The sequence below is a fragment of the Camelus dromedarius genome, chromosome 7 (assembly GCF_036321535.1).
Source record: "Camelus dromedarius isolate mCamDro1 chromosome 7, mCamDro1.pat, whole genome shotgun sequence".
NCBI lineage: Eukaryota > Metazoa > Chordata > Mammalia > Artiodactyla > Camelidae > Camelus > Camelus dromedarius.
Genome location: NC_087442.1, coordinates 6140622 through 6167337, shown reverse-complemented (window position 1 = coordinate 6167337; position 26716 = coordinate 6140622). Strand labels below are relative to the sequence as shown.

The window sequence follows — 26716 nt, the reverse complement described above, 5'->3', positions numbered from 1 at the left end:
GGGGGTGGCAGTGCAGATGAAGAAAAGCAGGAAGATTAAAGTGATAATAAAGAACTGAAATCAGTGTAAAAATTGGTAATCAACCAATGGGGGAAGGGACTGAAGCATCAGTAGGGGAGCTAGTGGTGCCTTTGAGCGAGATGAGGAATAGTCAAGGAGCAATGTTGTTCGCAGGCAGATACAAGGGTAAGAGTCAAGCTGGGAATGACCACACTTTGTTGAGTTTGTGATGCCTATGAGGCATCCAAGAAGAGATATACAGCAAGCAGGTGTTTATGTGGGTTTGGAGCTTAGGAGAAATACCAGTATATGATTGGTAGGTGAAGTGTTGTGAGTGGACAGAATCACCCAGGGAGAGGTTGTTGAGTGAGAAGAAAGTGAAGGATTAAAGTTTGGGAAATAAACACTTCAGGGATTATCATAGGATACCAGAGAGGTAAGAGTGATCATTTTGTTGTGAAAGAGAAAAGTTTCATGAAAGAGAAAACAATAAGACAGACAACAACAATGTATAACAGATTTATCAACAGAGAAGTAATATGCATTTGTCAAGAGGTATTTAAAACTAGTAATACATGGTAGTTTTGGAATGTTTGGGAAGTACAAGAAGGTATAAAGAAATATAAGAAGGAAAAAAGCCACAGTCCCACTACCCACAGATTACTACTGTGAATGTTGTGGTTTATCTCCTTTCAGTTTTTTTTCTATCAATGTGTATACACAATACACACACCCACACTATCTTTTATAAAGTGAGATACTATGTATCCAGTCTTGGGTGCTGTTTGTTTTTCTTTTTCCATTAACATTGTATCTGAAGCACTTTTTCCACTTTCGCTGGTACTTTAAAATTATTGGATATAATACAAAAATGAAGATGGGATTTTCTTTTGGGGGAAAGGAAAATCATTTTAGAGAAAAATAGGGGGAAAAAATCTCCCTTTTACAGGTAAAGCTTACTCAGAGATAAGATGCACCACCTTATCCTTGTTGCTTTGTTGATTATCCAGCTAAGCCAACCAGTCACGGGTGAGATGGAAAGAAAATCCATGTGAAGATATGATTGTTTTCAGCGAGAGGAAGAGTTTGGGCACTGGCCAAGCTAGGTTTGGACCATCTGCACCCTGTAACTTGATGTGTGCAATAAATGAGGTGACATTATTACAGTATCAGAGTCACATATTTTCCTGACATACGGTGTGGTGAGAAGCCCACGAAGACAAGTGTCTGTTGAATGCGGGGCAAGCAGCAAATGAGGCCCAGGGCTACAGTGGTGACCATACCTAGTGTCACTTCCCTTGTGAAATTTATAATCTTGGGGAACTGGTGACCCTTATGCACTATCTGACAGGTCCTCTGCTAACTATACAAGATCGTAAAGCAATAGGCTCTCTTCCATTTTCAGAGCCCTTGGATATATCCAGGTAAGTAACTGTGTACACAAAATGAGATTTTGACATTTGTATAAGATACATAAGAAAATTACCCCCGTCATGTTAAATGTGGAAAATTTAAAGTTAGTAAACAGCTGACATTAAATGAATAATGTTTTATAAAACATAGCAAAATTGAACAACATATGTGCTTCAAAAGCTTTATTGTAACTTGGGAAAAAGAAAAGATTGGTTTTGGTTTTTTACATTTTTTGTATTCTTAAATGAGCTCTTGCCAACCCTTCTGAACCATCAGCAAGACAGAGAGGATGTTTTAGGTTGGTGTCTTTTGATGTGGCCGCTCTAGGTTCTGAGCAGGAGGTCTCTGGGTGGAACCTGGGCACGTGCACGACTGACCTGTGGGTTTCCCCTTGTGCTTAGGTATACTGAGGGGTTGGTTGTTCGGCCACTTCTTGCGTGCAACACTTCCCTAGCCTTTGAATTCTGATTTTGACAACCTCTGTGTTACGTGCTCTGGCTACATGATCTTCTCCAAAGTGCCTTGTGGAGGAGAAAGTGACTTTTCCAAGTTAGGACCTGAGTAAGTCACAGGCTTTTCTGTGCAGTCCTGAGGATTCGGCTTCCTGAGCTTCAGGGAAGTTGTTAATTTTGTTCCCAGAGTATTGTTGGCATCTACCATGCATTAACTATATGGCCAGAATCCAGCACATACTGGACATACCATGGTGGGGGCAGCCTAAAAAGGGACATCAGGACATCCCAGGAATTTGGCAGACTTAAGAAAAAGAGAGAGAGAACAGAGGGCAGTGTGAGATGATGGAACCAGGCAGCTCAGACCCTCTTGACTATGTTACTGTCACACCTGCAGCCTGTTAATGGCATCAAAGGGGGACTTTGGGATTAGGTTCATTCTGCCCTTCATCACTAAGCACAAAACAGTTTTCTTAAAAGAGGACAGAACTCAGGTGGGGGGAGGAATCTAGGAAAAGGTTAAAGGAGCTTCTTGAGTGAACAGAGTTCACTGAGAAACTGTTCCATTTCCCAGGAAGCTGGTATTGTCTGAGGTGGACGATACTTGGGTATAACCAGTGGGTATATGTTCTCAAAGGTACAGATGTTAAGAGATGAAACTGAGTTAGATGGTGAGGTAACAAGTGACCTGTGCTATTATTGTGGCTCTTCTGGAATTCGCTTATTTTTTTTAAATTAAATAAAGACCTCGTCTTAAAGGCTGGAATCACAGAATCCTACATGCTGCCGAATTCAGGAGGAAACGATGCCAGGAAAGGGAATCATATCAGGCTTCAAACGTGTCTATGTGTGAGTAGGGAATCTGTTACGTGGCACTTTAAGGCCCACTTTAGGACTTCATAGTTTTACCTTGTTATCTATAGAACCAAAACAAAGATGCAATACCCTTAAAACTTCCCTTGTCTTATGTATTATTTGTCTGGTTTAGAGTTTAGGAATCTCATTAAACCAGTGAAGAAGCCGATGTCTTTTATTTGTAGACTAGGGGAGATTACTGTGTACTCTCAAAGGTAACTCTTTCGTGAGGTACAATTACAAAGCTAGTGATCTGTACAAGTCTTGGTTTATTTGCTCCCTGAGAACAAAAGCCAGAAGTGAAACCCATACAATGCTCTGCAGAATCCTCTTTTATGATGTGATGTACTGAACTTCAATGCTTTACTGACTGTTTTAACTTTTCAGGCATCAATCTCATATACACCAAGCATTAAAAACCAAAACCAAAACAAAAAACAGCCCATGTCCATGCTTCCAAATGGCAGTTACAATTTTCACCATGATACATATAATATGTAGTATATATAGTAGACATTATATATTTATGAAAAGCACCCATTCTCTTCGAAAGGGAAACATACCTTCGATTTATCTCTAGAGATGAAGTCTTAGTCACATCTTAGGGGTTTTGTTCTATTTTTGATTTATAAATCGATCAGTGAACAAAACAACATCTTGAGTCCTGTCTAGAAGAGCAATGAGCTCTATTTTCTACTTCAGTCCTTTCCATTTCCCAAACCCCAACGCAGCCACTATGACAAGAAGACTAAGGAAAGGAATTCATGTCCCCTCAATGCACGGACTCAAATGTCAGTGCTCCAACTCCTTACTTACCCCCAAAACAGCCAAACGCGGATGCTCTTCACAGCCCTTAACACAGGGCTCCAGCAGTGTTAACAGGATGAGGTTTCCCGATCTCTCAGTGCTGCTTCCGTGTGTTGGTTCAGCAGTTCTTACGGCTACATCCTTCCTCATTCATATCCACCAGGAAAGAGGCTGCTTCTTTCCCCTATGTAAGTCATTCTCATAGAATAAGGAAGTGATGACATAATTTTCAAATAGCAAAAGTACAGCTAGTTTTCTCCTCTCATAGGTGACATTTTCTACTCCCCTTTGACAGTCAGCACTGTCAGCAGGGAAATTCCAAGGGAATGATCTTCCGTCTACTCTTTCACCACTACGTGGATGACTCAGTCAATCACTGCTGAATCTTCACCTGCAAAAGTACTTAAAAACAAAGGCATGTGACTTTCAGAGGCACTGGATAGGCAGGTCAGAAGTTTGCTGTCTTATTAAAGGCTGACCAAGCAGCAAACACTAAGTGTGGATGACCTGCTGAGGCTTGCTTAGTCTTTGATTTCATGAATTACTCTCAAATTTTCAACAAAAATTCCTAGAGAGAACAGTCTCATCCACAATCCTCATCACATGCATCTAAAGTTCGTTCTGATGCTTATCCAGGTTCTTCTACTCCTGTGCTCAGAAACAGGTGACCGTGTCATCAAAGGGCACTGCCACCTGGACCCACAAACGTATTTCCTTTTGTCTCAGGATGGCTTCACACTTGTCCTCACCAGTAATATTTAAAAGCCTTCTACCTTTGTTCATATCAGGTGAGAAGTTATGACCTGGATCTTGAGAAGCCAGACTTCTCAATATGTGAAATGGGCAAGGTTTTGATGATATCATTCCAGGAAGAGTTTGTCATGGTTTTGCTGGTCCTCTTTCCAAAACTTAAAATTTTGCTGCAAACAAAGCAGATTTATACCCTAACAGAGGTGGAATACTGAATACATAGGCTCTTGTTTTATAGGAATAGTGGAGGGGGAGGGAAACCATAAAGAAGTCAGTCATTGGAACTGTCACGGACACCCACTTCTAACTGGAGAAACAGCCTGAAACAAAAAATTTGATCCTTAATTGGAACATTTGAGTACATAGCATAAGACACAGTCGTGCATGTACCCATCATAAGACACAGTTGTGTAAATGTGTTATAACACTGTGTGATAAAGCACCCATGGAACTGACTTCAGCATTTCCTGGGAGATAATCTTAAATGCATTCATGTGTTTATAAGAAAGAAATACAGAAAGTTACGTTTACAGAGACTTCTACAACTGGTAATTTCACTCCACTACAATGAAATTTAAATGGAAAACAATGTGCCCCAAGGGCACACTACAAATGTCAGAAAGAAATGATAAATCAATGATCTTTTTCAAAACCATTTGCACCAGAAAATCAAAACATCACTTTCCCTAGAAGATGATACAAGAGAATAAGGAAAATGCCCTAGAGCTTCCTGATAACTTGGAAAAGGTGAAACAGAAGCTTGAGTAGGCAGCCACAACCCAATAAGAATAAATCTGTGAGTATTAGTATTTATTACAGGAAAGAAGTCCCAATAAATATTTGTTGAAGGGAAGGAGAGAGAGCATAGAACCAGAACTCCAGAAATCTAGGCTGTATTCTCAACCACTAACTATATGACCTGGAACAAGTCACTTCAAGTTCTCCGTAACTCATTCTACTCATCTGTAAAGATCCTACTCTGAATACTATTTCTTTTTGGTGTTAGTGAAAAGGCAATAAGAAATCAATTGTCATGTTTCTTGAGAAACACTTTTTCAATTTAAGCTAAGTATCAGGAAACTGAGTTACTGTCCCCCTCAGGGGATCTTTGAAAGCCTTGAAACTAAAATAACAGTTGCAACCATCATCATCATTTTCTAAAGAACTGCTGTTCAAGTGACAGTCCCTACTATTGAAATTTAGTATTAAACTCCGTTCCCCTACGGGACTTCTTTCCCTTCTTAGCTGTAATTCCCTCTGTTCTTCTTTCTCCCATTCTGTGTACCTTACCAGTAGTATTCCCAGCATGCAAGATGAGCTTCAGAGAAACAGCATCACTCAGAAAGCCCTGGGCTGACTGTAAAATCAGTGGTTATGCATAGGGCTTCTTCATTCATTAATTCATTGATTCAACAAGCGTTCGTAGAGGGCCCACTGGGGCCACACGCTGCATGGGTAACAAAGATTTAAAAACTTCAGTCAGCTTCAAGGAACTTAGCGTCCAGGCCTGAGCGCACAGATTTCCCTGCACGGCCCTCTCTGGGCCCAAGCGGTTGAGCTCGGGTTGGACTGCTGGGCTAGAGCTGCAGATTTCAGTCAGTCCGAGCATCCCGACGGCGCCTCCTCCGGGCCAGGCTCGGGCCCAGCAGGCTTCGTCCTTCTGAGACCGCGGACCGCCCCTCTGCCGGGCCAAGGTGTCACCGCTCACACCTGATGCCACTTGCAGCGTCTGCGTAGCCCGAGACCCGGGGCGGGGCCGCTGAGCCCGCCTCTGGGATTCCAGGCCTCCTTGGACTCGGGGTACCCTTTCCTGAGGCGCCACCGCCGCCTCTGTGCCGCGCATGAGGACCACAGTGTCCGAGAAGCAGCTCGGGGTGCTGCCTGCATCTGTCAGCTCCGCGCGGCCGTCGCCATGGGAACACGCAGGGCATTCTGGGAACGTTGCCTTTTTTGCGCGGGGACTCGGCTTCCACAGCGCCGCCTGCAGGCAGGAGGAGCCAAGAGCCTTTTGAGGCGTCTTGGCGCGCAGGGCATTCTGTAACAGCGCCGGAATCTTACAGGCTCTCTAACCTGGGAGGCCTGAACTTTAAACAGGCTCTCTAACCTGGGAGGCCTGAACTTTAAACCCTGGTCTCCTTCCTCCTTGGGGGTTACACAAGGTTGGACCTAAAACTGCTGGGCATATAAGTCAGGGAGTTGCATTACGAGTAACGCTGTGTTTTTCTGCCTCGATTTTTGATACTCTTGTCAATGAAAAAAATTAGTCAATCTAAGAAAGAAATGGAAATTTTTATTTGAGCCAACTTGAGGATTATAACCTGGGAGACAGTTTTTCAGAAAGCTCTGAGGACTGTTCCACCCGTCAGAAGTCAAAGCACGGTTATATAAGTTTTTGAGACGGAGGGTTATACATCAAAATAACACATTGACAGTTTACATAGTCCAACAAGGTGGGTAGTGGGTTATTGTGACTCCCTTACAAGATTGGGAAAGGAATGGCATCACCTAAGGCATTGTCTTCTTTGTGCCAGGAGGAAGCGTGCTTTTTTGTTTTTTCTTTATTTGTTTTTATTTTGGTGAGTAGGCAGTCCCATGACTTCTAACAGGAGCTAGTTAATGTATAAGCAGATGCACAATGTACACCAAAGTGGGGTGGGAGTGGCTCAAACAGGCAGAGAAAATTTTCAGTTTCATCAGGTAAAAGAAGCCCTCAGAAGTAAACTCCCCATCCTCCAACAACCAAACCGATATCTGTAATAGTGTCATGTCCCTCTCCTCCAGTTACTGCGGGGAGAATGTCCCTTCCCCATCAAAGGCCAGTTCCTCCACTTGCTCTGTTACCTCTCCTCTCTACATCATCAGTTTCCTCCTCTTTCAGAATCCTCCTCCAGTTGCATGCAAACATGCTCTAGCATCAGTAACAACTTTTCCAGCTACGACCAGATTCTCTGCATCCCTTCATAACTGAACTTTTCAAACTTGAGTTTTCTGTATAGCCTCTCTCCAATTTCTTATTCACATTTACACACCAATCAACCAACAGTTCCCAGTGAAACTCCTCTGGTCTAGGTCAACATTTATCTCAGTGTTGCCAGTTCTACTGGCCATTTCCACATTCTCGTTGCACTTAACTTCTTAGCAGCACGCATCTCTGTTGACCTTCCCGGAATACTCTCTTTGCTTGGCTAATGAGACACCATTCTCTCACATTCTCTCCTTGTCTCCTTGGTCTCCCTTGCTTCTTCTCCAAATCTACTGATCCTCAAGTTATTGGGGTTACTTAGATTCTGGTCTTCTGTTCTTTTTTTGTGTGTCCCCTTAATCTCTAGGTGATCTCAATGCCAGTGAATTTACATGTTTAATGCTGATGACCAAGTTTCTCTCTCTAATCCAGATCTAGCCTCTGAGCTCCAGACTCACAAATCTGTTAAACCACTCCACTTGCATCTTATCTTTAGCTTCTAATAAAGAAAACTGTAGGAGGGTTTTAAGCAGGAAAATGACATGATATGACTTTTATTTTTAAAAGAGCATTCTGGCTACTCTTTGGAGAACAGGCTGTGGGCAGGCAAGGGTGGAAACAGGGAAATCAGTGAGGAGGCTATTGAAATAATTAGGCAACAAGTGCTGGCAGCTTGAACCAGCTGGACTTGGAGGAGGTGCTAAGAAGACAGAAGATTCTAGATATATTTTGAAGATGGAATGGTCAGGATATGTTGATGGATTAGGTGAGATTTTTGAGAGAAAGAGAGAAGTCAAAGACAATATCAAAGTTTTTGTTTTTTGTTTTTGTTTTTTTTTTTACTAATAAACTAGAAGGTGGAGTTTCCATTTACTGAGATGGGATAGACTACAGAAAGAACTGATTAAGGGAGAAAACTTGGAGGCTTCGGTTTATTAATGTCGAATTTGAGAAGTCTGTTAGACATCCAAGTGGACATGGTGAGGAGGTATCCTTATTCCCTTAACACACCAAACAGGCATGATTTTTCTTTATAGAGACCATTGCTTTTCCCTCAACAACCTATTTTAAGTGTTTGTTGAGCCCATCTTTGTCCATACATTTTACCAGGTGATTCTCATCAGGATATAATCACAGTGGTTTCCTTGGGGTTATTCTCATAGAGTAGGATCACGGTTAAAAAAATCCTTCTAGTTTCCATGACAGTGATTGGTTTGTTTCTAATTTATTTAAAAACTTCTGATAACAAACTCCCCTTTATTTTTTCAATTATACCTAAAGATTCTGGATTTTTAGTTATTTGATTTAATAACTCCAAACTTCCCATTGTAGGTTAATGGAAACCTCCCTCCTAAACTATCTTGGTCAAGAAAGAAGTAGTAAATTACATCCAGTTGGAAAAAAGTTTCTATTTTATTCCTAAATAATCCCTTTGTTCCTAAAATCATAAAAGGTTTCCATTAATTCTAATTGCTTTTCTTCCATATTTTAAAAAAAGAATCCATTTAAAACTGGACAGCTCCATGTAAATCAATGAAGTTAGAATACTCCCTCACACCATACACAAAAATAAACTCAAAATGGCTTAAAGACTTAAACATAAGACAAGACACAATAAATCTCCTAGAAGAAAACATAGGCAAAACATTATCTCACATACATCTCAAAAATGTTCTCCTAGAGCAGTCTAACCAAGCAACAGAAATAAAAGCTAACATAAACAAATGGGACCTAATTAAACTTACAAGCTTTTGCACAGCAAAGGAAACCATAAGCAAAACAAAATCACAACCTATGGAATGGGAGAAAATACTTGCAAAAGATGAGAATGATAAGGCCTTGATTTCCAGAATATATAAACAGCTCATACGACTTAATAAGAAAAAAACAAACAACCCAATCCAAAAATGGGCAGAAGACCTAAACAAGCAATTCTCCAATGAAGACATATGAATGCCCAATAGGCACATGAAAAAATGCTCAATATCACTAATTATCAGAGAAATGCAAATCAAAACTACAATGAGGTATCACCTTACACCAGTCAGAACGGCCATCATTCAAAAGTCCACAAATGATAAATGCTGGAGAGGGTGTGGAGAAAAGGGAACCCTCCTACACTATTGGTGGGAATGCAGTTTGGTGCAGCCGTTGTGGAAAACAGTATGGAGATTCCTCAAAAGACTAAAAATAGACTTACCATGCATTCCCACTCCTGGGCATATATCCAGAGGGAACCTGGAACCTTAATTCAAAGAGACACCTGCACCCCAATGTTCATAGCAGCACTATTTACAATAGCCAAGATACAGATACAACCTAAATGTCCATCGACAGATGACTGGATAAAGAAGATGTGGTGTATTTATGCAATGGAATACTACTCAGCCATAAAAATGATAAATAATGCCATTTGCAGTAACATGAATGGCTCTGGAGAATGTCATTCTAAGTGAAGTAAGCCAGAAAGAGAAAGAAAAATACTATATGGGGTGGTGGGGGAGAAAGAAAAATACTATATGATATCACTCATATGTGGAATCTGAAAAAAACAAAAGACAAATGAACTTATATATAAAACAGAAATAGACTCAGACAGAGAACACAGACTTGTGGTTGCTGGGGGAGGGGTGGGAAGGGATAAATTAGGGGTTTGAAAGTTACAGATACTGACTGGTATATATAAACTAGATAAGTAAGTTTATACTGTATAGCACAGGGAAATATATTCAATATCTTGTAGTAGCTTATGGTGAAAAAGAATATGAAAATGAATATATGTATATTCATGTATGACTGAAGCATTGTGCTGTACACCAGAAATTGACACAGCATTGTAAACTGACTATACCTCAACTAAAAAAAAATCCTTTTCATTGATCTTTTAATCTCTTCCAAGATGCTAATACTCTCCCTTGGCCTTTTTTATTTTTATGCTGAATACTTTGTGGTTTTCTCTGTTCTTTCTATGTAGTCTTCTTTCCCTGGTTTAGGTAACTGTGCTGGGGTTTTTTGTTTGTTTAAGCAGTTAGTATTTCTTATCCACAGAATATGCATTTCCTAGATATCCAGTTAGGTGCAGTGGAAGCATCCCTGCCCTGGAGTCAGGAGACAGGCACAGTCCCTGCACCACGACTAACTAGGTATAGGACTGTGGATAAGACATTTACTGTGGTTTTGGTTTCTTCTTCTGTATCATTACAGATTGGAATTTAAAAAATCTAAAATTAAATTCTAAAAAGAATTAAAAGGAGTCTCCAGTCCTCCTTTAGGACTGAGTTTTAAATTTCATTTTTATATTTATTACTTTCAAAATTTTAAAAATTTCCTTGTAATCACACATACACATTTTTATATAAATGAATAAAGGTAATCACATCCTGAGAGGCTTTTTGGTGTACTTTTCTCCCTTTATTTGACTCTTTCTCCTATTCTCCCTTCTACCTTTATATCATGTATGTATATGTGATTAAGATATATATGTATAGACATGCTTTTCTATAGAAAAATGGGCAAAGGCTAGTATTTGCACAATTCACTTTTTTCCATTTACTTATTTTCTACCTATTGGAGCTTGGTTCTATTTTCCTGGGAGATTTCTTTAACCCTACTATGAGATGTTTTTATTTTAGCAATCACTTTTTAAAAAAACTTCCTAGACTTTGTTTTTGTTTCGAGATGCATCCTTTCTCATAACATTATGTTGTTTTATAATAACAGGTCTCTAATTTTTTGAATATTTTTATTAGAGCTTTTAAAATATAGCTTTTATTTATTTCCTGAATTAGCTATGATTTCGGACAGTTTTTTTCTTGTCTGGGTCTTCTCTTTCATCTAAATTTTTTTCCCCCAACGTTTGATAATCCTTGCCTCTCTATAGTTTAAGGAATGCAGCAGTAGACAAGTCACAATCTTTGCGTACATGGGTGGGTCTCGTGTGACAGTTTACTCCAGAGTGACTGATTGTTTAGGAGTCCTCTAAATGCTAGAATGTGGAGGGTTTTCATCTCAGACAACACCTACAATGTTCTAGTTACTCTTAGGTGCTCTGTTCATTTCCTTTTTTTCCCTGCGAGGGAAATACCTAGCAGCTGCCAGACATACTTCCTGCTGCTGGTATCAGTAATAGTAGTGGATGGAGTGGGCCTGGACTATTCACTGTAGTAGACTTTCAATTAATGCCCTGGTTTCAGGCCTCCATCCTGCCTGGCTCCCCAGGTTGAGCTGCTTCTGAGCAAATCAATAACTCCCCTCAACTCAGCCCTCTGCTCCTCTTCATTAAATACTATTCTTCTAATAAGTTTCTGAAACCTGTTGGAATTTCTCATCTGGTGATGGTCTTCTCAAAATTCTGTTCATTGTTGTGGATTTTACATCCTTCAAAACAAAATCCCTTTAATATAATTTTAATGTGATACTGAGGGGCAGGAGACACAAATATAAGCGTGTACTTAATTCCTGTCTTGAATCAAGACAGTCACTGTGCCTTGGTGAATAGGACCACTTTTCTCACTTGTAAGAATTACCTAGCTAATTCTCTTGGATGTTCCAGATATACAATTATACGATACATCCCATGATGTTAAGTAATGGCTCAGCAGAGACCTTCTCTTCTTGATTTTAGTCAAGTTCAGGGATTTCAGCAGGACATCTCACCATTGATTTTTTTTTTTTCTTTTTAGGAATTTTGGGTAGGAAAGGAAGAGAAATTTTAGGAACCTACACTTTTGATACCTTCTTTCCCAGAAAGCCCTCTATTCTTTAAACATCACTCCGGTATCTTTTTCATCTCTAGTGTGGGCAGCGTAGGGTACTTGGATTTAGTTGGGTCGTGCTCTTCTTCTCAACTTCCTCCAAAACACTTCCAGTTCCTAACAAAATGCAAAATTTCACTCTCTGAGAGCCTTTAATTGTAATAAGCAACAGGTGAGAACATCACACAAGAGACCCTGGCTTTCAGTCTCCCTCAGCGCCTCTCTTTTGTTCACTGTCATATCCTCCTCCTCCTCAGACTTTAGTCATCTGCCTAGAATGTCGCCTGTGGGAATCCCATTCACTCTCCTAACTGCCAACAGCACCTGTATTCTGGAACTCCCAAATCTACTTCCTGTCCCAATCTCTTATCTAAACTCCAGTCCCATACATCTTAGCCCCTTCAGTGTTATTTTCCTCAACTCAGATTAACCAAATTTTGCTAAAATCATCAGCTTTTCCTTAAGGAGAACTATGCATAACTATGGAACCTGCTATGAAAACTCAGCATTCACGTAGATAGACAAACCATGATTCAAGAACTCATTTTATTGCTGTCAACTTCAAGATAAATGTCAAAACCAGATCCAACATTATACCAGGGCTGCAACAAAATTCTCTAGGTCAAACCCCCAGCTTATGATTATATTATGAAAAAAAGAAAAGTAGAATGGACGTTTAACAGTCACCCCACACTTTTAGTTTTGAGAACAGTACTGGAGGGATCTCCTGCTGCCGAAATTCAAGCTGGGAATTCAGTTAGCTTAGCACGAGGGGGAAAATTTCCTCTTAAATCGTTCTTCCTTAAGGAAGAACAAATACCTCTTTTTATCAATGGATAGGAAATATAACTGGTGTTGTTTTATACGAAAGAAGCCTTTGTGTTTTCTCATATTTCTAACCCGTACTACGTTCTTGCTCCAAAAGGGGCCCGTTTCTAAAACTCGTCTACCAGATTTCGCTGTTGGCTGCGGCGGCTGTGGATTACCGGGCAACATGAACTCCACTGAAAGCTCTGGGCGCCGTGCTCTGCCTCAACTCCAGTCAGCCTCGATCATTGCAAACAGTTGGCTGAGCCTTTTCTTAACGTCAGGCTCACTGGGGGTGCGACAGGATTTTGTATGCACTCTGATGTGTTCGGCAAGTTTCGACTTGTAAATGAAGCCCTTGCCACAGTCTGCGCAGGAGAACGGCCTCTCGGGCCTGTGGATGCGCTGGTGCCGCAGCATGTGTCCCCTTTCCCGGAAGCTTTTACCGCACTCGGGGCAGCGGAAAGGCCTCTCCCCGGTGTGCAGGCCTTGGTGGCTGAGCAGCTGTGCCTTCAGGCGGAAACTCTTGTCGCATTTGGGGCACTGGAAAGGCTTCTCGCCCGTGTGCGTCCGGACGTGCTCCACGAGTTTGGACTGCTTGGCGAAGCCCTTGCCGCACTCGCAGGAGAACGGCATCTGGCCGCCGTGCAGCAGCCGGTGCGCCTTCATGTCGGCCTTCACGCGGTAGCGCTTGCCGCAGTCGGGGCACGGGAAGGGCCGCTCGCCCGTATGCAGGCGCTGGTGGCTCCGCAGCTGCCCCTTGAGGCGGAAGCGGCGGCCGCAGTCGGGGCAGCCGAAAGGCCTCTCGCCGCTGTGCACGCGGAAGTGCTCGGCCAGCTTGGACGGCCGCGTGAAGCCCTTGCCGCACTCCCCGCACTGGAAGGGCCGCTCGCGGCTGTGCGTGCGCTGGTGCGCCTTGAGGATGCCCTTCAGGCGGAAGCTCTTGCTGCACTCGGGGCAGCGGAAGGGCCGCTCGCCGCTGTGCACTCGCAGGTGCTCGCGCAGCTTGCACGGGTGAGCGAAGCCGCGGCCGCACTCGCCACAACTGAACGGCCTCTCGCCGCCGTGCCGGAGTCGGTGGGCCCGCAGCCGGCTCCTCAGCCGGAAGCCCAGGCCGCACTCCGGGCACGGGAAGGGCTTCTCGTCCGGGTGCGGCCGCCGGTGGCACCTTATCAGCGGCCCGCGCCGGCGGAAGGCCTGGCCGCACTCGGCGCACGGGAAAGGCCGCTCAGCGCCGGGCACCTGGGCGAGGTCCGCGAGCCTGCGCTGCTGGGAGAAGCGCCGGCCGCACGTGCCGCAGGAGAACGGCGTCTCCTCGCCGGGGCTGGGCTCTAGAGCCTCTGGGCCCACCGTCCGGCGGCCGCGCTCTTCGCCGGCTTGTCTCGGGTCCGGCTTCTTCCCCGATCGCAGGTGCGGGGTCTCGGCCTTCTCGGAGGAGGCCCCGGCGCCCTCTTTCCAGGACACTGGCATCTCCGCTCTGGGCGAACTCTGCGGGGTGCTCTGGTCATCGCCCGGGCACGGGGAAGGCCTCGCCCCCTCCCACAGGGCCGGGTGGCCGAACTGGGTCCGCTCGGGCGGGAAGCACACTTTACACTCTGGACCCTGCAGTGGGCTCTCCCCTGCGTGGACCGCCAGGTGGCGGAGCAAACACTGCTTCCAGTGGAAGCCCCGCCCACACTCTGGAGAGCGGAAGTGCTTCTGTCCCCGAGGGATGCTCTGCGGCTGCTGCGTGTCCGCCTGTTTGCTGAACTGCTTCCAGGCCCCGTATGGCAGGCCCCTCGAGTGGTTCCTCTGGTGTTGCTCTAAGAGGTTCTTCTTCCAAAAGCTTTCCCCGCAAACGGGGCAAAGGTGCAGGAGGCCCACCCAGGAGGAGATTTCCTGGAAGCCTGGGAGACCCAGGGTCCTGGGACTCGGGACTCCTTCCGGGGAGCTGTAAACTATTGAGATCAGGGTCTGTGTATCACGTCTGTGTGGTCTCAGGAGGTTGACAGCTTGTTCAAGCCTGAAGGAAACATCACTTTTTCCTAATAAGGGTTCAGAGAAACACTGGCTCTGAAGAGGATCTACTTGGGAATGGCGATGAGCTTCTCCTGAACTAACAGCTTGCTGGCTTCCTGAAATTGAAAACAAAAATTCGGTCAGTATTCCAGTCTATAGCATGACTAAGGTTGATATCGCCAGTAGCAGTGACCTAAGGAGGCCCGGGAGCCCAGCTTCCACTGAACTAAACCAGCAGCTCCGTTTCAGTGGGGGTCAATTTCATGACCAGAAGTTTTGTGAAACTAAACTAAACAGACCTATCTTAGAACAATATTGAAAAGAGGATAACATAGGTCACAAATACAGGGTCTGAGCTCTGGAATCAGACTGGATTCAAATCCCACCTGCTCACAGTGCAACTTTTGTCAAGTTAATCTCTGGCTTCAGTTTCTTCTGCAGAAACGTGGGAGCAGTGGTACACAAGATTGTTGCGTTAATGTGTGGAAAGTGTTTAGCGTGGGACTGGCATGCTGCATGTGCTCTGTAAATGTTCACCATTATTATGACCTCAGGACCACCAGACTTGTCCCATTTTGATATGCAGACATTCCTGGAGTCAAGAAATGATGCCAGCAGTGTTACTGACAGACCCTGGATAACACCATGGTTCCATATGATCCACAAGCTGTCCTAAGACCAGATGTTCCTCCCTCCTCACCCCTATTCCTACCAACCATACAAAAAGGTTTCTTGGAAGAACTGGTAATAGTTAAAAGTGAGATAATCTGTAAAGAAAAACTCTTCCTTTGCCGAAAGAAACAGCTAAAAACTGAACAGTTAACAAGATTTCTTGGAATGATACTCCCTTAGACTTCTCTTTCCATGCTTTAATGCTGACTCTTAAGAATTCCACAGACTCTCCCATCATGACAAGAAACAAGAGGAGTCTCTGATTCCCTCGCCACCTACTATTAAGAATGGCTCATATTTACTGAACTCTGTGTTGCAAGGTATCATCTTAGTTTACATACATTAACCCATTTAACCCTATAATGTAGGTATTTTTATCATCTTTGTTTTATAGGTCAGGAAATTGAAATGCTAAGAGGTTAAATAATTTGCCCCAGGTTACCCGGAAAAGGTAAGATCCAGACTAAGGATCCAGAACCCATGATCCTCACTACTATGCTTTACTGCCTTTCTCTAGAATATACCAGACGTTAAGCCTCAGTCCACTCAAACAGGAAGTCCAGATCAGAGAACTGGAACTAAGAACCCTGAAAGTGATGTAAGGACAGGGCCCTGATTTCTTAATACTCACCCCAAAACAGCTGTTCCTCAGTAACTGGATCAAAATGCACATCAGCAGAGGGGCAAATTACATTTCCTGATCTCTGTGATTCTCCCCAATTCCTGAAGAGCTCTCTCCCCTGTTCAATCCAGGATATTAGTTCTGGTTTGGGAAGTCCATCATCTGTACAGAGAAGTCAGACAGGGTAGTTTGGTTTCCTTAAGCACTAAATTTAAAGCACAATGAGTTGTTTTAAATTTCTCAAATTTACTACTGGGAAAATGTATGAGAAGAGATGTTAAAAAATAGATTATAGATTTACACAAAGAGGAGCAAAACTGCCCACACATTATAACTAAGCTTCTTAATCTACCTGGACCTGTTAGATGAGTTGTTTGTTTGTTTATTTTTGCATAAGTTGTGTTTTAATTTTGTCTTGGTCCCCATATATATAGCAATGCTGTATTTTGTCATGGGTTTCTTAAAACTCATCAGCGTTCTGCTTTGAGAATGGTGGCCAACCCTTGAGGCAACTGGAGATATCACGGGAATAGGAGTGTACAAAAAATAAGAACTGGGATGACTGTCCTAGGAAATTTCAAAGCGGGTAGCTCAACTAAAATATTCTGAGGAGTACTTCTGGTGACAATGCTAATCACAACCTAAAACACAGCTGAGTTCTGCTAGAATAGAAGGGGTTGCCATGAATGAAATGAACAAATGAAAATAGTTACAAGATGCTCTAATATATGACGCTGTTCCCCTGTAGGAAATGTTTATGTATTTTCAAGTAAAACTTTCTTTCAAGAATATATATTTCACAGAAGCAAAAGTATGCTTCACGGGTTGCTCAAAAGAGATTGGTAGATGATCCAGATCAGAGAAAGAGGATAAGCCAGGTAGTGCATTAGGGATGAAATGTCAGAGTGGTACAGGACATGGGAGACTGCTCACACTGTTCCAGAGTCCTCATCAGCCCTCAGAAATCTGACTTCAGCCCCAAAAGAATTTCAAGGCTGTGCTCATGAAAAAAGGAATCACTATCTTTTATTTAAATCCATATACCTATTCTCAGTCTTCACCCTGGCTAAATGAACTCCCGGCATCTTTTAAAATAAAAGCATTTTTCCAAAAAAATTAAATTAAGAAAACAAGTCCATTTACAGCAACATCAAAAAGAATAAAATACTTAGAAATAAATTTAATAAAAGAAATGTAAGACTTGCACAATAAAAATCATAAATGTTGCTGAAAGAAATATTTAAAGTCCTAATTAAGTGGAATGATATCCCACGTTCATACACTGGAAGACCTGTATTGTTAAGATGACAGTATTCCCAAACCCCATCTACCTATTTTTTTTTTCCTGAAGAAATTGACAAGTGGAGCCTAAAGCAATGGTAATCAAAATGGTATGGTACTGGGGAGGGGAGGGTATATAGCTCTAGTGGTAGTGTGCATGCTTAGCATGCACAAGATCCTGGGTTCAATCCCCAGTACCTCCATTAAGAATAAATAAATAAAAAACCCTAATCCCCCCTGCAAAAAAAAAAAAAAAAAAAAAAAAAAGAATTTGCAAATTTAAATAACAGTGAAATTAAAACAAACAAACAAAAAACCTGGTATGGTACTGGCATAAGGACAGATATACAGATCAATGAAACAGAATTGAGAATCCAGAAAGAAATTCTGACATTCATGGTCAATTGCTTTTCCAAAAGGGTGCCAAGATAATTCAGAAGGGGAAAGAACAGTATTTTCAGCAAATAGTGTTGGGACAATTGGACATCCATATGCAAAAGAAGCTGGATACCTTTCTCACACCATGTAAAAAATTAACTCAAACATATCAAAAAAGGGGAAAAAGGATCAAAGACCTAAAATAAACACTAAAACAATAAAACTCTTAGAAGTAAAAATAGGAGGGAATCTTTGTGACTTTGGATTAGGCAATGGTTTCTTAGATATGACACCAAAAGCTCAAGTAACTAAAGAAAAAATAAACTGGACTTCATCAAAACTTAAAAATTTTGATTCAGAGGACACCATCAACAAGTGAACAGACAACCCAAGAAGCAGAGAAAATATCTGCAAATCATATATCTGGTAAGAGTCCAATATTCAGAATAGAGAACGCTTATAACTTAACAATAAAAAGACAAATAGCTCACTTCAAAAATGAGCATAGTATTTGAACAGACATTTCTCCAAAGAAGATATAAAAATGAAAAGATGATCAACATGATTAAGCATTAAGGAAATGTAAGTCAAAAAAAAAAAAAAAAGGAAATGCAAATCAAAACCAGTGATATACCACTTCGCATCCATTTGCTCTTGATGCTTGGAACGCTTTTTGGGTGGCATAGAGTTAATGACATACAATTATATTTCTTCTTCTATAGATTCAGTTACTTTAATTGGTTCTTCAGTAACAGTGAAAATAATGTCATGTCTTGGATTGATGTTTTAGAAACAATCTATAGAGACTGGAAAACTTAACCATGGAAATGGAACAGAATATAAGTATTAGAAACTTTGCAATATAAAGGAAGTGGTATGGCTGTCAGAAGCTGGCAGAAGTGGCGGGAATACAGGAGAAATAATTACCTTATCTTTACATACTGAAGGAATCAAGAGATATGAAGTTGAACATGACCTAGAAATTTATTATTTAAATTATAAAAGTAGCCAACAGAGGCATGAAAAATCTGGGGAGAAGGAAGGGATAGAAGAGGGACAGTATAAGTGAGTGAAAGCCTCATTTTTCATAGTAAGGCGTTAATGCTGCCTAAACTAGATAAACTAAGAAATATAGGTGTAAGTGTGACAGATTGAAGGAAACCACAGTAAGAACTAAAATAGAAATGGTTAGAAGTGGTTGCCTTTGAGGGGTAAGAATGAAGCGAGACACTTTTATCACTCATTTTGATGCTTCTCTGAACAGATTGATTTTTTAATAATCATGTTTAATAATAAAAATGTAAAGACCAAATAAACAAAAAGACTAAATAGAACATCATTACCATAATCACACAGAAACAACTCTGGCTAAACCTGTCAGTGTATAGCCTTCTGAAATCTCATTTCAGGGAAAAATAGTATTGGGTTTTCTGAGGCATATGGACACCACCGTTAAAGTGGACAAGTAGGGACGCCCTAGGTTAAAGATATATGGGGTACTTTATGGATTTGGGCTAGATATGTGTCTATCTGCAAAATCATGGCAACCTGTGAGTATGTGGTGACTAAAAGTCCTGACAAGTATTTATTGTTGCCTCTGACCACCTTATATTACACTATCACAAATATTCCCATGTACAGTGTCTACCCTTGAGTAAGGATTAGCAATGCTTACAGATATTAACAAAAGACTCTGGGGTAAAAATACCTGAGTGAATTTCTGAGAAATCTGGCTGGCTGACAAACAGGAGTATCGAGTGAATGAGACCACTAACAGGACCCAGTTCCATGACTTACCCCACAAAGTTAAACACTTCTTACCTAGAGAAACAAGAATCTCATAATTGGTTCTCATTACTTGCTTGTAAAGCTCCTTCTGCCATGCCTCTAGACCACGCCATTCTTGCTCCGAGAAATAAATGGCAACATCTTCAAATGTCAGAGGTAACTGGAATTATAGACATAATACGTATATAGTCATAACTGCTTCTAAATGACTCCAGTTCCTTCTCATCAATTTAGAAGAGTTTCGTGGAGGACAATGTTTTTGTCTGTTAGGCAGCTGCTTCCTTGGGAAATGCTCCAATCATGTGGCTCTGTTGGTACCACGACCACCCCTTCCACTTGTTTCTCTGTGCTTGTTCCAGACCTATGCATATGTACAGTACAGAACATTTTCATTTTTCTTCTTCTTTTTTTAAACAAAAATGGGAGCAAATCACTGTAAATTCTTTCACTTAATATGTCACAGACATCTTTCCAGGTCAATTTATAGCAGCAAAATCTTTTCATTTTTGGTAAGCTGCATTATATTCTATGGGTAAATACACCCCACTGATGGGACATATATTATTCCCACTTCCTTTATAAATTATCAACAATGCTCTCATATACTTCCTTAGTGGTTTTACTTCTGCAGGAAAAGGCTAAAAAGTAAAAAGGAGGACTAAATCAAAGAGTGTAAACATTTTCATTTTACGAGACATGACTAGATTGCCTTACAAAAAGAATCCAGCATTTTTACCCTTGCTAATGAGAACTTATCTCTTTACACCTTTGCCAGCACAGGATGTTCTTAAACTTTATTTATTTAGTTGTTTATTGACCAACATGATGGGTAAAAACTGTATTTCATTGTTTTAATTTGCATTAATTTGCAAGGCTTTTCATATTTTGGAGGGGGGTTTCCACATAACTTTGTGCATGCCTGTTCACATCCTTTGCTCAAGGTTTTAGTGGGCCCTTATAATTTTTTTGAGCTTTTTTTTTTTTTTACAATTTATCTGGGGGGGAGGTAATTAGGTTATTTATTTATAGTGGCAGTACTGGGGATTGAACCCAGAACCCTGTGCATGTTAGGCAGGCACTGTACCACTGAACTATACCTTCCCCACAGCCCTTGTAGTTTGAATTCACTTTCTTACATTAGGGTTAATAATCCTTTGGTTAATCCTTTGACATTTTCTCCCAGTTTATCATTTGTATTTTGACTTTATGTTCTGCCAAAGAGAACATTTTTACCCTTTCGTTAAAACCTGTGAGTCTTTTCCATATTGCTTCCTGTTTTACTTTCATTTTGTACACACCACAATCAAAAAATTACACAAATATTCTGTTTATTTTTACATTTAGATTTGCAATTTAATTCTACAGGTGATACTGGCATCTTTATTTATATATATGTAGATAGCCAATCACAGAACCCTATTAAATACACATTCTTTCTCCTGACCTTCAACCTTTGCATATGTTAGATTTTCTTGTTTGTACATACTGTATTACACCATCTATACGTATCTGATTGCACAGAACGTATGCAATGTTGTAAGTCTTCCCTACCCCTATTTTCTGTGAATTACTGTTGTGAACTTTTGGAATATTTATTCTTCCTTAAAAACTCTAAAACTCAGTCCTACACTCCTCCCTTCTGAGAAGCAAACATTACGATGAATGTGGTAACTTCTCAGTTCATGTTTTTAACTTTTTAACACAAGGTATATCTATAAATAATATACAGTATTTGCCTTGTCTTTTATACACAAATGCTTTATTATACAGTAATCCGCATTTTTCATTCCTTATTTTGAGATCTGTCCATCTTGATATGCATAGAACTGACTTATCTTAACTTTGTATAGTGTTCCATTGTCTGCATGTCACAATTTTTATTCCATTCTTTTATCCATTGACCACTTGTTTTTTGTGCCATGAATTGCCTGTTCATACCCTTTGCCTATATTTTTTACTGGGTCACTTGTTCTTTCATTTCTAGGATTTCTTTATACAATTTATATATTGATTAATTGTTAACATTAGGTTATAAATACTTTCTCCTAGTGTATCACTTATCTTTTATTTATGCTGTCTTGTACATGAATACTCAGCTGTGACACAAATGTATTAATCTTTTCTTAGGTCATTTTGCTTTTTGTGTTTTAAGAAATGTTTTTCTATACCAAAGTTGCAAAGTTACCCTACATTTCCTTCCAAAAGGCTGGAGTTTTACTTTTCATGTTCAGATTTAATTTATCTGGAATGTGATTTTTTTATGGTATACAACAGTGACCTACCTTAATGTTTTTTTCCAAATAGAAAAGTCAATTGTCCCAACACCACTTTTTGAAGTTCTCTGTATTTAGTTTCCTAGGGCTGCTGTAGCAAAGTACCACAAACCTGATAGCTTAAAACAATAAAAATTTATTCTCTCATAGTTCTGGTGGCTAGAACGCTGAAATCAAAGTGTCAACAGAGCCATGCTCTCTCTGAAGCCTCTAAGGGAGGACCTGTTCCATAACGTTCCCTCCACTTCTGGTGGTGACTGTTGATACTTGGCTTTCCTTGGTTTGAGGCTGCACAGCTCCAGTCTCTGCCTCCACTGTCGCAAGGGCTCCTCCCTTTGTGTCTGGGTCTCCGTGTCTCTTATCCAGGTATCAATTATACTGGATGAAATACCTGCCCTACCCCAGTCTGATCTCCTCTTAACCAAGGATATCTGCAGCAACCCTACTTCTAAATAAGGTCACAATCTGAGGCTCCAGGAAGGACATGTATTTCACGGAGACACTATTCAGCCCAGTACAGTCTGTTCTGGGGCCCTCTTTCAGTTTCTACTGCTCCCTGTGTGTATCCCAGCACAAAACAGTACTGAATTAATTCTAGAGATTTATAGTAAATTTTATTATCTGCTAGGGCAATTTCCCCTGTTATTCCTTTTCAGAATTGTATTTTTGACCTTTATTTTTCCAAATGAAATTTAGAAATTGTTCATCTCATTCACAAAAATCTTACTGCCATTTTGATGAAGCCACAATAGATTTATACATTGACTTGGAGGAAAAGTATCACCTTTACTATGTTTAGTCTTCCCAAACATAGGCATGATTTATCTCCCATTTACAGGCATAGCTCATTTTATTTTGCTTTTCAGATATTGCATTGTTTACAAATTGAAGGTCTGTGTGGAACAAGTCTGTTGGTGTCATTTTTCCAATAGCACTTGTTCATTTCATGTCTCTGTCACATTTTAGTAATTCTCACAACATTTCAAACCTTTTCATTACTATTATATTTGTTACGGTGATCTGTGATCAGCGATCTTTAATGTTACTATTGTAATTGTTTTGGGGCACCATGAACCACGCCTATAAAAGATGGCAAACTTAATCGATAAATGTGTGTGTTCTGACTGCTCCAGTGACTGGCCATTACCCCCTCACTCTCCCTCTCTTTGGGCCTCCCTATTCCCTGAGACAGAGCAATATTGAAATTAGGCAACTTAATAACCCTACATTATTAAGCATTCAAGTGAACATTAAAATGGCCTCTAAGTGTTCAAGTGAGAGGAATAGTCACACATCCCTCACTTTAAATCAAAAGCTAGAAATAATTAGGCTTAGTGAGGAAGGTGTGGTGGAAGCTGAGACAGGCTGAAAGCTAGCCCTCTTGCGCCAGTTAGCCAAGTTGTAATTGCAAAGGAAAAGTTTTTGAAGGAAATTAAAGTGCTACGTCAGTGAACACACTAATGATAAGAAAGAAAAACAGCCTCACTGCTGATACAAAGAAAGTTTTAGTGTTCTGGATAGAAGATTAAACCAGCCACAAATATTCCTTTAAGCCAAAGCCTCATCCAGAGCAAGGCCCTAACTCTCTTCAATTCAATGAAGGCTGAGAGAGGTAAGGAAGCTGCAGAAGAAAACTGTGAAACTAGCAGAGGGCGGTTCACGAGGTTGAAGGAAAGAAGCTGTCTCCTAAGCATAAAAGAACAAGGTAAAGTAGCAAGTGCGGATGTAGAAGCTGCAAAATGAGGGTGGCTACGCTAAATAATGGCTTTTTCAATGTAGGCAAAACAGCCTAATACTGGAGGAAGATATCATCTAGGACTTCCATAGCTAGAGAGGAAAAGTCAATGCTTGGCTTCAAAGCATCAAAGGACAGGCTGACTCTCTTGGGAGCTAAATGCAGCTGGTGCCTTTAAATCGAAGCCAACACTCATTTACCATCCCGAAAATCCTAAAGCCCCTAACAATCATGCTAAATCGACTCTGCCTGTGCTCTAGAAAGGGAACAACATAGCCTAGATAACAGCACATCTGTTTACAACATGGTTTACTATTTTAAGCTCACTGTTGAGATCTACTGCTCAGGAAAAAAGATTCCTCTCAAAATATTATTTCTCATTGACAATGCACTTGGTTACCCGAGACCTCTAATGGTGATGTACAAGGTTAATGTTGTTTTCCTGTTAACACAACATCCATTCTGCAGCCCATGGATCAAGGAGTCATTTTAAGTCTTATAATTTAAGAAATAACATTTCATAAGGCTATAGCTGTCACGGATGGTGATTCCTTGGATGGATCTGGGCAAAGTCAATTGAAAGCCTTCTGGAAGGATTTATCCTTCTAGATGCCATGAAGAACACCCAAGATTCACGGGAAGAGGTTGAAATATCAACATTAATAGGAGTTTGGAAGAAGCTGATTCCCGCCTTCATGGATGACTTTGAGAGGTTCAAGACTTCAGTGAAGAAAGCAACTGCAAATGTGGTGGAAACAGCAAGAGAACTAGAATTAGAAGTGGAGCCTGAAGATGTGACTGATTTGCTGCAACCTCATGATGAAATAGATGAGGAGCTGCTTCTTATCAAGGAGCAAAGACAGAGGTTCCTCCAGATGGAATATACTCCTGGTGAAGATGCCATTTAGATTGATGAAATGACAACAAAGGATTTCAAAAATTACATTTTAAAATTAATGTTGATAATTAACTTATCAACATTAGTTGATAAAGCAGTGGCAGGGTTCGAGATGACTGACTCCAATTCTGACAGAAGTTCTACTGTGGGTAAAATGCTATTAAACAGCATTGAATGCTACAGAGAAATCGTTTCTGAAAGGAAGAGTGAATCAATGCAGCAAACTGCACTGTTACTTCAAGAAATTGCCACAGCCACCCCAGCCTTCAGCAACCATCACCCTGATCAGCCAGCAGCTGTCAACATAAGAGTTAACACCATCTACCAGCAAAAAGGTTACAACTTGCTGAAGGCTCAGATGATGGTCAGCATTTTCAGCCATAAACTACCTTTAAGTAAGGTATGTCACTGCTTTTTTAGACATGCTACTACACACTTAACAGACTACAGTATAGGTAAACATAACTTTAATATGCACTGGGGCTGGGGAGGGTAGAGCTCAAGTGGTAGAGCACATGCTTAGCATACACAACGTCCTGGGTTCAATCCCCAATACCACCCCTAAAATTAAATTAAAAAACCTAATTACCCCCACCCCACAAAATGTACTGGGAAACCAGAAAATTTCTGACTCACTTTACTGTGATATTTACTTTACTGCAGTGGTCTTTAACTGACCCCAAAATATCCCTGAGGTATGCCTGTATTTACAGTTTTCGCCATAAAAATGCTGCATATCCTTTGTATATTTAATTTTAGGAATTATGCCTTTGTTGACATTGTTAATGGTATTTTAAAAGTAATGATCTCATGAATTCATTTAGTAGTTAGTAAAACTGCTCAATATGTAAGTTTATAAAATACAAAACCATAATACCTCGACTTCAACAAAACACTAAATAAGCAAATACTGTGTCCCCTACTTAGGTTTTTATATCCTCTTCTATTCCCTCCAACGTGTCCTTCTTTCTTCCACTCAACACAACCTTCAACATGTTAGTGTAAAATTCTGACCTGTAAGCCCCTCCCAACCATCACTTCAGCCACTCAGAATCTTCAATCTTTTAAAACACTTGTGTTAATTTCAGCAACTATACTATAAAACGAATTGAACTGTGACACCCATCGCCGACCCCAGCCCAGTTTTGATCCTTTCCCTCTTCCGCCCCCGAAACAGTCTCCGCCGGTTCCCCGCTCGGCTTTGTTCAGAGGTTTAGCCACGATGGAGCCCCAAGAGCGGCGATCACCGGCTCGGTCCAGGGTCCATACCCTACACCCGGGACATAACGCGACCCTCAGACCCCGCCCCCCACCCCGTCCGCCAGCGCCCCGCGAGGACCCCAGGAGGCAGGCCCGCCGAGCCAGAACCCGAGAACCCGCCCTGAGCTCGGTGCGGGAGAGCCCCTCTTACCGGAGCCGGCTCGGCCATGGCCCTTCTCAGTCCCGCCGGCCCCGGCCCCAGTTCCTGCCACGCAGAGCGTGTAGGCCGCCCAGCAGCACCTCCCGCACCGGGGTCTTGCGCTCCGCCCCGCCCCGCAGGTCCAGCCCGGGCGTGGTGCACGCTGGGACTCGCGGCCGCTCCGCCGCACAGCGCCCCTTGCGGCCGGGAGGAGCGAGCGCCACCCGGCGGTTACTGCCCGCGCTGTGCAGTCGGGCGGTAACCAACTCTCGCACTCTCTTTAGGGACCCAGGGGAGGGAGACGGAGATGGAGTTAGAGGAGGAAATGCAGAGTCAGCTACAAATGGATGGAGAGAAGCCTCGCTCCTCGCTGAGACGGAGACAGTGAGAGGGAGTGCAGAGGTTTGGTTCCTACCCGAAGTCGACCCCAGTCAAGGATTAGATTTAAGGAGCCCTGTGTGGCGGTCCCAGAAATCAAGTGGGAGATGAGAAATTAGGCGCATTAACGAGCAGGTTCCCCTTGTGGGCAACTGGGATTCCATCCTACTGGGGACTCTGAGAGGGTGCAGACCATTCCTCAGAATTATCCTGCCAAGGGCGAGGGGGCCGGGTATGCATCCTCAGGAAGTCAGGCAGAGGCATGGACTGACCCCATGGACTTAAATTAGGAGTTTGACTCATAGTCTAGACCATCCAAAAAATAGTCTACAACCTAAATATGAAATGGATCCTAAATTTGCTCTGTCTTTCACTCTTAAGCAGCCGGTGTGGCTGAACTGCTTAGATATGTGTAATTGCTATCCCTACCTTAAAACGTTTTCTTAACAAACATTATTATATACATAAACAACTATGAAGCAAAAAATTTAAGT

At 41.6% G+C, this 26716-nt stretch overlaps 1 protein-coding gene and 1 long non-coding RNA gene across 2 annotated transcripts; both read right to left on the bottom strand.

Annotated features, from left to right (window-relative positions):
* Positions 1-1580: 1580 nt before the first annotated feature.
* On the bottom strand, positions 1581-6327 carry LOC135321646 (uncharacterized). Its single transcript, XR_010381551.1, has 2 exons — positions 5568-6327; positions 1581-3929 (listed from the first exon to the last, which is right to left on the bottom strand). It is a non-coding gene; the product is annotated as an uncharacterized LOC135321646 (long non-coding RNA).
* Positions 6328-12520: 6193 nt separating this feature from the next.
* Positions 12521-25972, bottom strand: ZNF786 (zinc finger protein 786). Its single transcript, XM_031455569.2, has 4 exons — positions 25857-25972; positions 19573-19699; positions 16102-16254; positions 12521-14914 (listed from the first exon to the last, which is right to left on the bottom strand). Exons 1-4 carry the CDS (start codon positions 25872-25874, stop codon positions 13026-13028), a joined length of 2187 nt encoding a protein of 728 aa, XP_031311429.2. The 5' UTR covers positions 25875-25972; the 3' UTR covers positions 12521-13025.
* Positions 25973-26716: the final 744 nt, after the last annotated feature.